Source organism: Drosophila eugracilis, unplaced genomic scaffold (genome assembly GCF_018153835.1).
Source record: "Drosophila eugracilis isolate 14026-0451.02 unplaced genomic scaffold, ASM1815383v1 contig_353, whole genome shotgun sequence".
Taxonomy (NCBI): domain Eukaryota; kingdom Metazoa; phylum Arthropoda; class Insecta; order Diptera; family Drosophilidae; genus Drosophila; species Drosophila eugracilis.
The window spans coordinates 816961-833409 of record NW_024573209.1 but is presented as its reverse complement, the minus strand read 5'-3'; the positions used below and the strand labels follow the sequence as shown (position 1 = coordinate 833409).

The 16449-nt window shown below is 39.5% G+C and overlaps 5 protein-coding genes and 1 non-coding gene across 6 annotated transcripts; 2 read left to right on the top strand and 4 right to left on the bottom strand.

Annotated features, from left to right (window-relative positions):
* Window positions 1-490: 490 nt before the first annotated feature.
* LOC108111199 lies at window positions 491-4563 on the bottom strand. The gene is made up of 4 exons (XM_017220593.2): window positions 3991-4563; window positions 1150-1566; window positions 938-1087; window positions 491-878 (listed from the first exon to the last, which is right to left on the bottom strand). The coding sequence occupies exons 1-4, from the start codon at window positions 4133-4135 to the stop codon at window positions 727-729; spliced, it is 864 nt and encodes a 287-aa protein (XP_017076082.1). The 5' UTR covers window positions 4136-4563; the 3' UTR covers window positions 491-726.
* A 1701-nt stretch (window positions 4564-6264) lies between these two features.
* LOC121530168 lies at window positions 6265-6460 on the top strand. Its single transcript, XR_005993845.1, has one exon. It is a non-coding gene; the product is annotated as a U2 spliceosomal RNA (small nuclear RNA).
* A 339-nt stretch (window positions 6461-6799) lies between these two features.
* LOC108110493 lies at window positions 6800-8017 on the bottom strand. The gene is made up of 4 exons (XM_017219572.2): window positions 7848-8017; window positions 7412-7786; window positions 7212-7358; window positions 6800-7008 (listed from the first exon to the last, which is right to left on the bottom strand). The coding sequence occupies exons 1-4, from the start codon at window positions 7924-7926 to the stop codon at window positions 6857-6859; spliced, it is 753 nt and encodes a 250-aa protein (XP_017075061.1). The 5' UTR covers window positions 7927-8017; the 3' UTR covers window positions 6800-6856.
* Window positions 8018-8785: 768 nt separating this feature from the next.
* On the bottom strand, window positions 8786-11256 carry LOC108111242. The gene is made up of 4 exons (XM_017220645.2): window positions 11024-11256; window positions 9316-9696; window positions 9100-9246; window positions 8786-9039 (listed from the first exon to the last, which is right to left on the bottom strand). Exons 1-4 carry the CDS (start codon window positions 11127-11129, stop codon window positions 8885-8887), a joined length of 789 nt encoding a protein of 262 aa, XP_017076134.1. The 5' UTR covers window positions 11130-11256; the 3' UTR covers window positions 8786-8884.
* Window positions 11257-13265: 2009 nt separating this feature from the next.
* Window positions 13266-14023, top strand: LOC108110628 (protein Mabiki). Its single transcript, XM_017219727.2, has one exon. It carries the CDS (start codon window positions 13298-13300, stop codon window positions 13919-13921), a length of 624 nt encoding a protein of 207 aa, XP_017075216.1. The 5' UTR covers window positions 13266-13297; the 3' UTR covers window positions 13922-14023.
* Window positions 14024-14682: 659 nt separating this feature from the next.
* LOC108110580 (proteasome subunit alpha type-1) lies at window positions 14683-15687 on the bottom strand. The gene has a single exon (XM_017219676.2). The coding sequence runs from the start codon at window positions 15624-15626 to the stop codon at window positions 14772-14774; it is 855 nt and encodes a 284-aa protein (XP_017075165.2). The 5' UTR covers window positions 15627-15687; the 3' UTR covers window positions 14683-14771.
* Window positions 15688-16449: the final 762 nt, after the last annotated feature.

Sequence of the window (16449 nt, the reverse complement as noted above, 5' to 3'; positions counted from 1 at the left end):
GAATATTTATTTATAGGACAATTAGCTGATTGACGTTGTTATAGCAGATGTACCATAGCCAGAAATATTAACTTAATATTAGCTTTTATTTTTGATATTAGTAATCTTACTTTGTGTATATTCATAGACATTGCATCTGTGAAAAAAGGCATTATAAAATATTTTATTCATAAAAACAACTAGCTACCATAGTACCATAGATAAAGATATATCTTCGAATTTTACAGATCTTTTAAAGATTTACACATTTAAGTACCTTATTAGTTTTTGTCAAGAAACAGATACTAGAGTTAACCGAAGCCCAAAAACATTATCAAATCCAAATTGACTTGTAATATACATGAATTCTACCTCTTCAATAAGTATTTTACATATCCTAAAACGCCTGAAAGAAAGTATACTTTTGGGCTCAAGAAAAGGTACAGCTTTGTATGAGTCGAACATTAAGCGTACATTAACGTTTGGGATAACAAAAAAACAAATTATAAGGTAAACATTTTAGAAAAGAGCGTTTATTTTAAAATTTTCACATAGCTTTTTTTTTGTTTTAGAATAGATGACATAAATAAATACAAATTGGTTATGTTTAAAATCATTCCAAATGATTGCCAAATCGTTTGTGCATAGAAAATTATTTGGAAACAGCGCTTAAGTTAAATTTGTTATTGTAAACATTAGGCTAAAACTAACTAGGAGCTAGTGTTCCTTGAGCTTAGGCTTAGTGCATCATTGAACCAGGAATTTTTCGATGGGAACCTTAGCAAAGAACTCGTTGATATGGGCAATCAAAATGGGAGCCCATTGTTCCCGGGTGGCGGGAATTCCGACACGTGTGATTTCCGGTAGATTCTCATTGACCAGATTGAGAATCATGGCATCTGTAGTAGTACAAAATATATATACAATTTATAAGACCTATGGGGTATTATTAACTTACTCAAGCTGCGATCCGAGAAGATGCCATTGGCCACCACCTTGGCATCGCCGATATTGACATTGGCATTCAGACGATGTAAACTGAGACGCTTCTGACCACTGGGCAGCTGTTCGATGTGGCCATCGGTCAGAATGGTGGCCTTGATGTTGTCTGGGGAATGTTAATTCATCAGACACATGTTCCCCTCAATTTCTTATTCAACCGACACTCACCTATGGTGATGTTGAAGGGTCCCTTGGGCACCAGACGCAATCCACCGAACTTCACGTCCGCCTTGAAGTGTCCACCTGCCTTGAGTTGCGGCAGTTCAATGCCCAACTTGATTATAAATCCGTCGTCGGTGAAATTGGCAGCCACACTGTTGACCTGCAACTGACTGATGCCATAGATTTCCATGTTCTTGATCAGAAGTCCTCCCTGGATGCCATCGTTGGTATACCGGAAGATGCCTCTTTTGTAGAAATACGGATCAATGGAGTCCATATTGAACTCCGGCACTCCCTGATTCTTTAACTTGGGGGCAAATGATTGAATCAAACCGCGTATGCATTCATTCAGATCCGACGAACTAAGACTACAGGGTGTAACCTCATTCGAACCACTGGACAAGGTAGCTGACGGTGGTGCAACTGAAAGGCGAAAGTGATGAGAGATTAGTTCACAAGTCGGTTAAGTCATGGCTAGGCTAAGTTGTTAAGATCGTCGAGGCATAGCATAGCATAGCACCTGACCAAGGGGGGATTATAAACATTATATTTATTTTATCTTTCGCTTTTCGTGGCAGGCAACCAACCAGGCATGACGAAGTTCACGTGTCCCTGTCGCCACGTCTCTTCTGTCATATCGTGAATGGGGTTTGAGTCACAATGTCACTGGTTGACTAGGTCTTGGGTAGTTTATAGGCTTTGTATATATTAGTTACTAATTAAAGAAAGACATTATTCTCAGACAGTAATTTTCTTGAAATCATTTTCTTAAATAATCCTTAACCTCAGTGGCATTTAAATGCAAAACTCAACCAAAATCAAAGTCTAAAGTCTTTCGTTTTAAAATATCACTTGGATAATAATTGTTATTTAAAAAAAGATAAAAACTATGATTAAATTTGAATGCTACATCTTTAAAGGAAACTAATGATTCTCACTAAAGTCATGTTGTTAAAATAAAATTGTACTTGGAATGGTATTCAGTCACGCCACTAAATGTATTCATCTTCTCCTTCTAATGACAAGCGGAAAGCAATTATTTTAATGTTCCTTGGCAAGGCAATCCGAAATTTAAAAGATATGAAAACAAATTTAAAGCTTGTAATTAAGCACTTGAAGAATGAGACAAACTTTGGTTCATTTAATGCCGAATTACGCACGTGAACAGCCCTATTAAGTCATTTGGCTTGAGTGCCCCGAAATTTGTTTCCCACTGTTTTGTTTTACATTTATTTTTTCCTTTTGCTTCGACCGACAAGTTCAATGTCAAAGGTGAGCCAAGCCACATGATGTGATATGTGTTATGGCATGGACATGAGGCAAATCAGCGCTTAAAATGTCAAAAAAAAAACTAAAGAGGTGACAGAAATGGGCTGGGTCGATGTGAAGTTCGTTGCCTAAGTCCTTTGTTTGCCCAAGCGAATGTCAATAAATTTGTGCTGGCCATGTTATTTTTTGTTCAGTAGTACTCGTTGTTGACGGTTTTCTTTGCGCAATTAGAGACAAGTTACAATTGCAGCTTTCAGTTTGGCACAAGCCCAGCAGCGCCGCCTCTTACGCATTGATGTAGGTCAGTTTTTCAGCTTTTCGCTTTATGTCAGCTCGGCGGTCTTTTGATAGTCTTGGTAGCGACAGCAGCCGGTTTCGGATCGGATTTAAGCCTCGTTGTTGCTTTTGTTGACGCTGAACTCTTTTCGCAAGAGCGCAAACAACACACCGATAAATAAAACTCACACACAATAGTCAACACCTCGTGGCTGATTAAATTAATGTAATTGGCGAAATATTTCAAACTGATTTTTTCGAGCCTGCATTATCTCGTGTTTATTCTGCATTTATAACTCTCCACAACTTGCGTCACAATTTCTATTTACCCACAGTTTCGCGTCTCTCCACGCTGCTTTATAACTTTTACCCAAAAAAAAATTTGTAAGTGTGTCAAGTTCAAGTGGCAGAGGCGATGACTTGCTTGTCGCTTTATTTTACATATTCCACTTGCCATTTCAAAAGCGTTAAAAAACCAAATAAATAAAAAGATTTAACTGCAAATACACTTGCTAATTTCTATTGCAATTTCATTTTCTATAGCCCGGACTTGGCTCTTAGCAAATCTCATTAAAAATACTCTTTTACGATTGCAGCTTCTCAGTATTTTTCCCAATTTTGTTCATTTTTGAAGGTTACAGGCCTATAAAAGCGGTGTTAAGTGTATGCTTTATATACGTAATGGTTTTCAAGAAGCTCACGATGAGTCATCTGGAAAGATTGGCATGGACGGCACACCGGACAAGACCTGTACTGAATTTAAACTAAGCAGTTAAGAAGAAGTGAAGCGAAGACATAAAATGAAAATGAAAACAGGAAGTTAGATTAAACCCAAATAGCTAAGAACGTATTTTGTTATTAAAGTTTGAAACACCAATTTAATTTTATGTTTTGTTGGAAAGTTTTTGGAAATTTTGTTAGAAATGAAACCTATCAAATCTTTCAGTTTCTCAAGAATATCTGTAATTTCTGAGACAGATGAAACTACTAATTTCTTTAATAAATATGACTCCTTTTTACCGATTTAAAACATCAAAAAGAGACAAAGAATATAAAAATTATAAACATAAAAAATGATAAATAAAAAAACCCATCATACAGTAAAGTTTGAATGGCACACGCCGCTGCATTTTCGCTTGCATAGAGCCTCACCTAGGCAAACAAAAGACTTGGACAGCACACTCTTTGACTCAAGCTGCTTTAATTATGGGTAAATACTGTATATAGTTTTGAGGGCGTGGGATGGGAGTGACATTTTGTTTGATTATCAAGTTCTGGTCTTGGTTGCATAAGCCACATTACCTGCATCCTCGACCGGGTTGGAATTCGTATTCGGATTGGGATCGCTGCTGAAAACACTGGGAGCGGAGGTTGGCAGCGTGGCTGCATAGCCACTTCCGAGTGCCAAGGCGGCCAAAATGGTTAACGAGATGCAAAGCAATTGCATTTTGGGGCTGGCTTTTTGGCTCTTTCCTCGCTCGATTTCCTCTGCACGATGGGCCGATGCAAACTCGTTTCAATTGTGATTACTGGACTCTTTCTATTTGAATATTTTCGTGTGACTTGATTTAACTCACGAATACAGACCAGACGGTAATTTTGGTTGTCTCCGTTTTTCCTTTTTTTTTTATTTGCGTAATTTTTTTGCAAACCGGCTTCACTTTTATTTCTTCACGAGCGCTTTTTAAAGTTGCTTTTTTGTTGGCTTTTCGGACGGTTTTCTCGGTTAACTGCAATTGTTGCTGCAATTGCTGCACACACGGACACAGAGATGCACACAGTCTCAGCCAGCTAATTGCCAAACTTATCCGCAAAAAATGGACAAACGTATGTTTGAGTTGACGGCGCGTTGCTTGCAAATCTTGAAATGAGCACTGCATCAAATTCACGTTTATTTATAGTTTTCAAGCTGCCCGAATTTTGTGCTCGTTCAAAAGTTTTTCCATGCGGCTACCGAAGCCAAAGCCAACAGCAACAACATACAGCCAAAGACCCCAACGAAATCGGTCGTTTCGAAGGCTTTAGGCCAACACATCCGAAGTCAAAGCCGAACTCAAAAGCTCAACTCAGCCAAAACAACAAACGAAAAGCTTATTGAGAAGAACCACTGTACTACAGTTTGAGAGCAACAAGTTCAAGACTTTGAATATTTTAAAAAGTCACTATAAAAAAAAGTATTCTGAGAAGTCGTTCGATTTTAATGGGACTTTTTTCTTGGGTGCCATTTTTCACATACACGTGCGCATACATTAGCCAAAATGTTATGAGCTTACACAAAAAGTGAACTAATTAAGGCAGTAAGTGAACTGAATTTATCAAATATTATTTATATAATATATTATATATATCAAATATGTTTCCTTTCCTTTGTTTTCCTTTAATTGTTTTGCTTTTATTCATTTATTTATTCACCTTAGAAAAACTTCTTACCACATATGCATAATATGCATCCGTTGGTTGATTGATCTCACAAATCTGTCAAATGCAACCAACAATGAGGAAACTGACAAGACATTTTCCCATTCCAAAGCCTCCAATCCCTATTTTCAGTCAAAGTGCGCGGCACGTAGTCAGTTTGAGACGCACTGTGGCAGTGAGGCCCTCCAGGGGTGTTCATGTAAAATGTGGGTCAGTTATAAATCTTTGCGGCTCTTTATGCCACATAAAATTATTCATGAACCTGAGACTTTGTGGGTGTACAAATCGATGTTCAAGGCAGTCTGGTACGTGACATCTTCAAAAAATTAACTGAGTAAGTAGGAGTCTTTAGTTAAGTGCAACAAACTAATATCACAGCTAAGCACCTATGAACTTTGCCACGGAAGAACTCTAAACACAAATTCTATGCTAAACATATATAATTAAATAGTTAGAAATACCTACTTAATATTATGGGCCTGTCTTCAACCAGACGACAGTCGCGTGTTTATTTTTTACATTTAATCAACCATATCGCTACTGTTTTGCATTCTGAGCACGAAACAGCCCGGTCACCATAGACATTAAGAATGTATAATTGACTGCAGTATAATAGGCTGATTTATGGCCATTTAGCGCCGTCTACGTTTTAAACTTAAGACGAGTACAATTTCAATATTATATTTGATATTGGTATTATTTTTGCTAGGGTCTAGATACCATCTAGCAATATTCATTTTATAATTTATTTCTTGTGGCCTGGCAACCGAAATCGCCAGACTCTACAAAACTTACCTCATACTTAATCAGTTGTTCTCCTCCAGGGAAAAATCTTGAGTACAAGGTGAGAGATTTATTCGAAATTTTAAGAAAATCCAGAATAATTTAGAAGGTCAAGCGATGCACCCATCTCACCTCTTAAGACAAGCTTTAACTTGTTGAGAATCGTAAAACCCTTTCTTCGGCTTAAGCCATCCCCAGAATATGTGGGTGTTCTGCATCCCATCTCAGGCGGCTAACTGTGATTTGACTACCTAAATGAACCCTTAACGTAGGCTATAGAAATAATGCTACTTTCCTACTTTCACTACTTTTATAATTCCCAAGTGGTTCTAGCAGTTTCCTCATGGAGACCCTGCTCATTTTCAGTTTCAAGTTATCGCTTCTCGGCCTTATGGCTAAGATCAAAGTGTAGTATCTGTTCTTATCAGCTTAACATCTGATAGTTCCTCCATTGGAGGACAACAAATGTTAAACTGATTTTTGGAATCAGACGGAGTGCTAGGAGCTTGCTCCACCTCTTTCGCGGGTTGGCCCGGTATTGCAGTACCGCCGGGATTTCGGCCCAACTGAATAATAAATTTCTCACACAGTTCAAGTTCAGAGATAGTCGTTTAGTTAGTAGTGGTGTTGAGTCTTGCTCAATTTCACCGTAATAGCTCTTCCACAATCTACCTACCAGTTAGTTCGTCAAGGTCAAATGCCTGAAAGGTGGGCACTTAACCTATTAACGTTATTATCATTAGGTGACCCAGTGGGCATGGTTTACAATAAAATGGTGTGTTACATTTACTCGCTTAACTGGGGCATAACAAATTCAATAAACCCTGAATTAAATTGGTAATTGATGTAACTTCTATGAATTACACATCAAATGGCGCCTAGAATAAATGTTTAATAATATAAACAAATATTAACATTTAATAGCAGCAATTTATTTTCTATAAACAATAATCAGTAGCTAAGCGAGCTACTCCTTGAGAAACTGGTCGATGGGAACCAGTTCGAATGCCTCGTTGAACATTCTCAGCATGAGGGGCTGCCAAAACTTTCGGGTCTCCGGCAGTAATATTCCGTAGATATCGCGCCAATACTGATTAGCCACATTCATAGCAACTTTATCTGTAAAAAAACAGCAGTCGTTAGACGTGAGCTATGATTTCATTAAATACAATACATTGTATGCAGCGTAACGACTTGTTTGCCTTTAGTATAATTGATTTCACTTAATATCAATTTACTCTGCTATACAGGTTCATATTATTCTCATATAGGCCTGCATAGAAAGCAACCTTCTCAATCGGCTCCCTAAACCTTAAACTCACCCAGTTCTGGATCTTCAAATATTCCATTGGCCTTGATTTCCATATCCCTCGGTTTGGGATTTGCATCCAGATTCGTGAGGCGGAAATACCGATGGCCATCCTTCTCGTAGATTTCGCCATCAGTAATAGTTTTGGTCTCAACATCATCTACAAACGGAATGATAAGAGATCTACCCCATAGGTGTATATAATGTACTCACACAACGTTAAGTTGAATTCACCCTTGGGCTTTAATTGCAGCTGATTCACTTGCAGATCGGCCTTATAACTCCCAACAATGTTCAATTTTGGCATTTGGGTGACGAAACGGAATTTGACCTTGTCGCCATTAAGTTTGGCAGAGACTTCTTTGGCTCGATTGGCGGCGAATCCGTAGATCTTGGCATTGCGAACAGTTATCCGACCATTGACCGTGCCACTAGTGTACTGGAAACTAGTTCGGTTGAAGCGGAGGGGTTCGTAGGGTTCGATCCTTAGCTCGGGATTACCGTCCTTGAGACGGGGCGTCAATGTATTAAAAAGCTCCTTGACACACTCCCCCAGCTGATCCTCTTCCGTTGAGCATTTTGGCAAATCTTCAAAGGAAAAGGTTTTAAAGATGTACAAAAAGCTTGAACTATATTATATTTTACATACCAGCAAAGTAATCTTTATCCGTAGGCGCTGCACTGACTCCTAAGGCCAGCAGGCACAATAATCCAATAATAGAATGCATACTAACTATACGACTATACTATATCCTTTTATGGGTCTCGAACTTGGCTTTCCAACCTGCTGCTAGAACGTTAAGCACAAACTGAAGCTCCCAGACTGCAAGTCGAGCTATTTTATTCTCAAAATTAGCACACCGCTGCACATTGCAAGTTAGAAACTAGCTTAGTATATTTAACTTGTAAATCAGTAAGACATTAGCCGGCAAACAGCTAGACTTTGACTGAACTCAAAACCGGCTCCGTCTGTCTGATTTATAATGTCGTATTATTAAATGGAAAAATATATTGAAGGTATAGTAGTTGATGGCAACGATGATTCGCCATAAATTCTTCTACTAATCACCAAGTACGCATACTAATAATGGGTTTCAAATTTTGGTCATTTGTGCTAAAAAGAATGACGATGACAGCGAAGGGCTGCCAATTCGAGCCTGAAGAAAACTCCTCACTTAGTGAGTCATACTAGTAGTTAGTTATACTATGAACTTTACACCCCCTTTCAACGAGAAGAGTTAACTTAATAGGAGTTCGTTTTGTTATTAGTATGCAGGAAGTACAATTGAATGGCCATTGAAGAGTTATATAATTAAATACAATTGAATGGGGTTAGTTCTAATCAGTCATTTATTGATTTATTGCTTATAGAATAATTAGTAATGATTACGTTTAGCCTGAGCTTCTCAGCAATGAATAATAGAATAATAAATCAATGTATGCCGAAGCTAAAAGCTTTCTTATTGCCTTACTTTTACTAATCTGTTCAGTTTATTACCCATAATGTACCCATAAAGTCCAACTAAAGTTGCTCTTAATTTCATTTACATTCTTTTCAGAGTGGTTTTATTCAAATTGAAACATATATTTAAGTATTTTAAACTTTATTTCGGTATAAACTATGTTAACACCTCTTTTATGAAGCCGAAGAGTATAAATAATGTATAACAAAGAGAGTCAGGGATCTCAATTCTTGGTAACAAGCATATCAAATGGCAACGCAGCGAAGAAGTCATTGGCGGACTTCACTAGCAAGGGTTGCCACGCGGCCAATGTCTCGGGAAGCATGGCCTGATACAGTTGACGCCAGTACTGATTAATAAAGTCCAAGATGACATCGTCTAAACAGAAATCAAGAGTTTAGTCTTTATGTAACTGAGCTCAAGAGGACAATCACTCACTAAGTACTGGATCCGGAACTAGGCCGTTGGCGTAGAATTTCAGGTCACCCACCTTGGGCTCAGTCTCCAGTTTGGTCAGACGCAGGTAGGTGTGACCATCACGCTCATACAGCTCGCCAAGAGGTCTTGCCTTCATCGTGACATCAGCTGCAGGCAAACGAAAGTTAGAATATTATAATGTATCAATTAATTCTAGCTTTCTTTGAAGTAACTTACTCAGGGTAACGTTAAAAGATCCTTTTGGGTTCAGTTTGAGATCATTAAGCTTAATGTCCGCCTTGTAGAGGCCCTCGACGAACATTTGTGGGACATGCGAGAGGATCTCCATGCGAACGCGTCCGTCCTTCAGCCGAAAGTTGACCTTGTCCACGATGCCCTCGCTAAGGCCGTGGACAACGACGTTCTTCATGGAGATACGTCCCTGGAGGAGGCCAGAATTATAGCTGTAGGAGCTCTTGCCCATCTCGAAGGGATCGAGGGGCGGGATGTTCAGCTCGCTGATGCCGTACTTCATGCGTGGCGTTATCTGCTGGAGGCCCTGTTTGATGCACTCGCTGATATTGATGTCACCCTCCCGGCAGGTCGGAATGTCACCAGCTGCCAAAGGCCAAACAAATTAAATTAGTGCGTATGAACCTTGACATATTTGGTTCAGCATAAATAAAACAAAACTACAACAGATTAGTCATATCGCGTACGATCGATGTGGCCTATGCTCAGAACGTGACATTTTTCTAGCATAGGAGAGAATTTTCAGTTAATGTTCGCTTAAACGTTTCTCTGCTCACAATATTGTCAACGTCATGCGCAATTTATTTGTTGATTAGATTTGATTTGATGAAAATTCATGCATTTAATTAAAAGAGTTTTTTATTTGTACTGCCGTCTCAAGTTCGTTTCGGTTTGAATACGCCGGCAATTAAAACTTTTCCCATTGGTCTGCCTACCTTGGGAGAAGGCCGCCAGCGGAAGTGACAAATCCGTACGAAAGACTCAGGCAGCAAACTTGTCTTTTATTTTTATATTCTCCCATAAAAAAGTTATATTTATATCAACAACATCATATGACTTGGTCAGCTAATAACGTATAAAAATAACATGTGCAAGTGTTGCTGGGACAATAAGCCATTTCAAATGGCTATGTTTTGCGACAAGTGTCTATTTTTGGCCAAAACTGCCTGAAGACAATACCCATCAGCGTGACACTACAAGTTTTTCGTTTGTCATGGTCTAAATGGTCGCTTCTCGTTTAATGCAGTAAGCCAAAAATGATATTTAAGAAACTTTGAATATTATTTAATTTTTAATAAATATCTTGTCATCGTGACATCACGTGTTACTTTTTTTTAATCAAATTTCTTACTTTTCTTTAAATGGATCTGTTTATTGTTCTGTTGCGAAGTAGAGAATATTAATTGTAATTTTATATATCTCATTTACATATTGTTTTTCAAATAAAGGCTTTATTAACCATTAAGAAATCCTTAAACAGAGCAGGATATTTGCTATTCTGACCAACGTAGATTTCGTGTAATTTATCCCAATTTATTGCAAAGTATTAATTAATTTATTAATTAAATGTTGTGCAATGCTATTGTTTTAGGGAAATCTGGAACTTGAACTTTGACTATCAGATGGCTTAGCTGCTTTGTTATAAAATTCACACAAAGTTGCGTGCTTCACACGATTATTGCTATCATGAAGTCAATTTTGTATCTCAAATTTTCTATTTAGCCTGATAATATCACAAATTAAACGACGTCATCTTCTGAGTGTAATAAAGTGTCGGATTAACAGTGTCTATATTTTATATATTTGAATGTTCTTTAAAATCTTTAAACAGATATTTTATTTTTATCACTAAAATGGCATAAAATAGACTGTTTGGCTGGTAATCGTTCATGTTATGATTTTCAACACTCACGTATTTCCCGGACCGGCTTGAACTCTACAGGAGGCAACTCGATATCCGCTGCCAGACATAAGCCCGAAATTGTAATTACAAAAACAGCACAAAAGATTCGACCCATCTTTAAAACTTTTGTTTTATATTTATTTTGAATAAATAATTATTTAAGAATTGAAATATCAAATTGAGTTTGGCTTTCGGTGAAATGATTTTCGATCTGGCAGTTAGGCGAATCTGGCCAATGCAAATGCGAATCAACGTCTGAGAGCTCCGATGGGTGCTGGCCTTTTATTTATGGGAAGAAAACAAAACAAATCCAATCAAATCGAAATTGCAAAGGCAAACGCAAAATAAAAAAAAAAAAAAAAGCAGAGACACAAACACAGATGCTCGGCATTAGCAAATAATAGGGATTTTGGGGGCGGTGCGGTGGGCGGAAAAGAAAAATAGCTTGGAACTAATGACGACTACGTCGGCGGTGGCAGTTGTTGTAGGAATAGAAAACAAAGCAAATGCAAAAGTCAATAGGCAGTCGTAGACAGTAGTGAAATACAAACGACATTATTAAATTCCCCCGTAAAGTCGTGAAGTGGAAGCCGCCCAGCCATTCGGTTTGACTTATCGCGACCCCAATGCGACCCGGCTTACCCATCATGATACAATCCGCCTGCAACTACCGGCAGCTGTCCCAAGTGATCCCAAGCCGCTTTGATAGGCTTCCTCGTCTCGGTGGTGATGGTGATGGCGTGGTCACGGTTGCTCGGGAACGTATCCAGATCTCTTGGTCCCGTTTTATTCCCAGACGGGCAATTATAAAAAGGCTTTTCAATTATCAGACTACGGCACTTAAGCTGTGTCTGGTTACTATATGGTAGATAGCTACTAATATATAGCATCTTTAGTTCTGAACGTTAACTACTGCCGGGATATAACCTATCATTTATAAACTTCTCTACTTGACCAACTACAGGAAATTCTTAAGTCTTGAATTCATTACTTGCTACCTGGAACAATCATGTCTAAACATGTTTTATATTTTGAAAACTATTTGACTAATTTACCAACCAAGTAACCCAAAAACTTCATAAAAATAAACAATAATAATAATTTCTTCGTTTATTTTTATTTTCAACCATTCCCTAAGTGATGATAAAATAAATCAAACATTGGAAGTTAAGCGTAGCCGTGTTAACAGCTTAAAGTTTGTAAAGCTGATTCTGATTTTTGCACTTTGCAACAATATTTAAAGTGCTTGATTAGTGGATACTTAGTCACGTGTGCCTTCTGAGCAATCTACGGCGTCACATCAAGAGCTTAATTGGTAGAAATGAGTCATATTTATTGGATTTTCTTATCCTAAAAATCCAACTACAGCGACCAGGTAGAGAAGGTGATTATATCGGAAAGAAAAAATGTTATAGCTTAACAGAAAATAGCAAATCTTATAAATTTTAAAACTTTTTTAAAGACGAACTTAAAAATCACTTCAATGATGATTTATCATTAGGCCTAGCACAAGTGAGATAAGCACGATTTATCAGTAGACCTAAACGGACCAACGGAATCTGCCCTTTTGCAACCCCAAATAGAAGTCATCTAATCAACACCTCGAGCATTAAACTGCAAACCCCAGAAATGGCACTGCCAGTTCCAAGAATGGATATCTTAAAAAAGAAAAACAAAAGGAGGACAAAAGATCAGTGCCACACACACCTTATCAATAGCATTGGACAAAAGGAGTTGGACAAATGAGGCCGCAAAATACTTTAGGAAAGAACCCAATTGAACAAGAGCAGCCCAAAAACCCATGACTTTGACAAAGGCGGCGACATTGGAAAAGACTGCAGATAATCCACAGATTTCAAAGAGGAACAAACACGAATTGAATGAACCTAACCATCGGTGGGCGAGCATTTCGCCACCTACTGCACCCTGGGGGGTGGTTGAATTGTATTGTATGTATCTGGAATTCTTGAAGATACGAACTGAACGCACGCAAGAACAAACATGATTGACAGATAGAGATGCCCAACGGGTGGGCTTATGAGTAGTAGGTAAGGGATTGGGGTGGCTTGTACGCGTGCGCAGGCAAATCGAGCGGTTTTACGATCATGTTTTCGTTTTGCAAAAAGAAAATTCGGCGTCGATTTGTGTAAACAAAGTTATAAAATTGGCGGGGGGATTAGGAAGAGAACCAGATAAGGCTTTCCCCATATAAACTAGTGTAGCCGACCACAGGACAGCAGTCAATCCAGACACCTCGAAAAGAACACACGTCATATCATTACCATGGAGAACCATCAGATATATCGCCACAAAAAGTTCGATGTGGGTCGAAAGGTTGAGCAAGTCGATGAGTTGCTCCTCAAAGAAGAACTTATTTCCCGGAGCGGCACACCCTGCACCAGCCAAAGTCCATTCGATGAGGCTGATCAGTCCATCAGTCTCGAGTTCAGCGACCACGAAACCGACTTTCCTCCACTACCAAAGCGCCGTCGTCTGGGCTCCTCATCCTCGAGCGTTTCTTACCACTCACCCAGTCCAATCATGACCGAAGCCATCCAAGATATCTTCAAGTACCACGTCAATATGGTGCGAAAGTTTCCTAAGAAGGAGCGGTCGCCTAAGGATCAGGAGCGCCGGAACAAGAACACCATTGCCTGCAGGATGAGCCGGCGGAAGAAGAAGATCGATGACCTTCAGATCGAACAGCACTACAAAGAGTGCTCCATCGAACACCTCAAGATCGCCGAGCAGAGCCTGCGTGCCAGAGTCTACCTTAATCACCTCAAGCAGCTGGTCAAGCAGGATGACCACCCGCAGCCCACTCCAAGAAGAATCCATGAGGAGCATAGAAAGAGAAATTTTAGCATCGACTACCTGATTGGTGGCCTTAAGCAGGAGAACGCCTAGTCTTCTAGCCCTCGAATGGGCTTTGTACTATATAATTAAGTATTATTTTAATGCTAAGTTGTTAAGTTTCTTTAAGAAAGTTCAAGTCTGGGAAATGCAAAATATTTCTAGGTTAAGCAGGTACTTCTTAATAAATAAAATTGTTTACTTACTTTTAATAAAAAATCGTTTAATCTTATTTTCATAAAAAACAGCCAAATGAGTTTATTAACTATTGATAGGAATCCATCGAAAGAAAAGACAGGGCTTTGCGTGGTTTCATGGGCACTGGCCAGAAGGTGACCTAAGGCTATCTGCAAAGTGCCACTTTCGATCATCAGTCCTTCCGGCTGATTATTATTAACTATACCATCCAAAGTTGCTCGGTGGAGCAGGGTGGAATACTGTCGGGTGGGTCAGGCAGCTGGTTAAAGTTCACTGGGAATTAACCCTGTACTCTGGCCAGGCCACTGGCACAACAACGGTAAGCCGACAAGCGTAACCGCAACTGCGGAATTGTGGGCTTAAAAGTTAACTACTCCTATTCCCGGCCATCACTCACCTGCCATCGTCGCACTTAAACTTAAACTAAACACTTTGCTAGATGCAGCTACGACATTTTTAAGCCCTTAATAATCGAATTGGTCACGCCAAAAGCTGCCACTTGCATAACCCTTAACCCCTTGGAATAATTCTAATATAAATCTTTGTATTATTTCATATATTATAATATTAGGATTACCATTGTTTGCTGAGCTTAATTTGTTAAAACGCAAAAACCGTATTTATAATTCATATAACTTTAATAACATTTTAAACGAAACAATAAATTTTGTATACTCTGTTAAAGTTTATCAGCTATCTGAAGTGCCTAATTGCCCGTTGTGGATGCATTGGATCCAATATCAGTTGCATCATGGCCAGGAATACCACTGCCACTTGGTCCTTGACCCATCATATCATCATCACTCATACCCTCCTCGGATAAAGAATCTTGCCCCGGCAACGGGTTCAAAGCCTCGACTACTTTCAGATAGAACTGGTTCTCTGCATCAGTAAGCATTTTGAATGGCAAACCCTTGCCGACGATGGCCACATTGATGGTTAGATTTTCGGAGTCATCGTGACCCAAAGAACCTCGAATGGCCTGAATTCCGTGACAGATAAGTTCATCCTTGCTGCAGCTCTCGAAACTCTCCATGTTCCGCTCCAAATAGGTGCGGGCACTCTGTGAACGAGAGCCTATGGCCATGGCCTTGCAGTTGAGGACATTGGCCGTCGGCATTATTTGGTAAATATGAGGACCCTGTTCATCGTAACCGGCCACCAGCATGCCCACTCCATAAGGCCGGCGATCGTAACGCTGTGTTGTGGCCTGCAGCTTGTTCCCCAGATTGGCCACCAAACGGCGGACCGGAAACTCCGAGTCGTAGGAGTGCCTATAGGCCATGCACTCGGTTCTCATGTACTGGCACACCTGGCGAGCATCTGCTGTCAGTCCAGATATGGACATACCTACATGTGAATCCACCGGCATGATCTTCCTTTGGAGCGTGTTGGTGTCCTTCGATGTACGGCACAGAGCGACGAGCACTGCAAAGTCAGTGTTCTTCAGGCCCACGGTGGCTGATCCCTGTTTTACCGCCTCCATGGCATACTCCACCTGGAAGAGGCGACCTTGGGGACTCCACACAGTAGTATCGTTATCATACTGATTGCGGAACATTGTTGTCTTAAATTTTATTAATAAAAGTTTGAATGAATTCTGAAATTATTCGAGTGACAGGTGTGGATATATAATGCTGAAGTTCTAGTTTGCTTACATATATTCCATACTGATTATAAGTTGAAATTTCAAAGTGCTTTCACTGCAAGCCAACTTGCATAATGCCTAACCAAGTAGAAAATCAACGGTCTATGAGGAAGTTCAGGTGATCAGATGAAGAAAACATAAAGGTATGGACAAAACTTATGTTCAGCTTTGAGTGCACCCGCCGAAAGTGCAGCCAACTGAATCGGACTGTGAGTGAAAAATATAAAGAGGCTTTACTTAATTCAGTGTTCATGCTGCAGGGGCAGTCCCCTCCACGTAATTAACTCTTTTGCAATTGCGCAATCGCAGTTAATTACTTTTAATTTTCATTGATAATACTTGGCAGCAGTTTGTTCGACTTCCTATGGCGGAAAATCCAAAAGCCAAGTGCAGAAATTTTCCGCCGCGACCACAACAAACCCAGTAAACCACTTTGCACTTGTACCATGCAGCCAACATCAATTTCAGTTAATTGTCGAGTTTTTTGTCTGTATCTCTTTTGGCTTTTTTGACTGGCCTAACATTGAAAATTGCATTTCTGCGCTTTGAGTTTTGCAACCGCAGCCCAATTGAACTTGAAGCTTTGGTGCACTCTCAAAACCTCTTGCCGGACTTTGGCCATATCTCTACGGGTGATCTTAGTCAATATTTGCCAGGCAATGGAAAAAGCTCGACCTATACAAAATATGGTTCTTTGTGCGGGCTTGGACCTTGACGAAAAGCTGCCACAAAATGA

Bases quoted from the DNA above. Each gene is read 5' to 3' on its own strand.
- LOC108111199 (XM_017220593.2), bottom strand. From the start codon at position 4,135: ATGCAATTGCTTTGCATCTCGTTAACCATTTTGGCCGCCTTGGCACTC. The intron at 1,088-1,149 runs GTGAGTGTCGGT...AACATTCCCCAG, and splicing joins ACCCTTCAACATCACCATAG to ACAACATCAAGGCCACCATT. The intron at 879-937 runs GTAAGTTAATAA...GTACTACTACAG, and splicing joins CTTCTCGGATCGCAGCTTGA to ATGCCATGATTCTCAATCTG.
- LOC108110493 (XM_017219572.2), bottom strand. From the start codon at position 7,926: ATGCATTCTATTATTGGATTATTGTGCCTGCTGGCCTTAGGAGTCAGT. The intron at 7,359-7,411 runs GTGAGTACATTA...TTCCGTTTGTAG, and splicing joins TGAATTCAACTTAACGTTGT to ATGATGTTGAGACCAAAACT. The intron at 7,009-7,211 runs GTGAGTTTAAGG...GTTTTTTTACAG, and splicing joins ATTTGAAGATCCAGAACTGG to ATAAAGTTGCTATGAATGTG.
- LOC108111242 (XM_017220645.2), bottom strand. From the start codon at position 11,129: ATGGGTCGAATCTTTTGTGCTGTTTTTGTAATTACAATTTCGGGCTTA. The intron at 9,247-9,315 runs GTAAGTTACTTC...GTTTGCCTGCAG, and splicing joins ATCTTTTAACGTTACCCTGA to CTGATGTCACGATGAAGGCA. The intron at 9,040-9,099 runs GTGAGTGATTGT...ATTTCTGTTTAG, and splicing joins AGTTCCGGATCCAGTACTTA to ACGATGTCATCTTGGACTTT.
- LOC108110580 (XM_017219676.2), bottom strand. From the start codon at position 15,626: ATGTTCCGCAATCAGTATGATAACGATACTACTGTGTGGAGTCCCCAA.
- LOC108110628 (XM_017219727.2), top strand. From the start codon at position 13,298: ATGGAGAACCATCAGATATATCGCCACAAAAAGTTCGATGTGGGTCGA.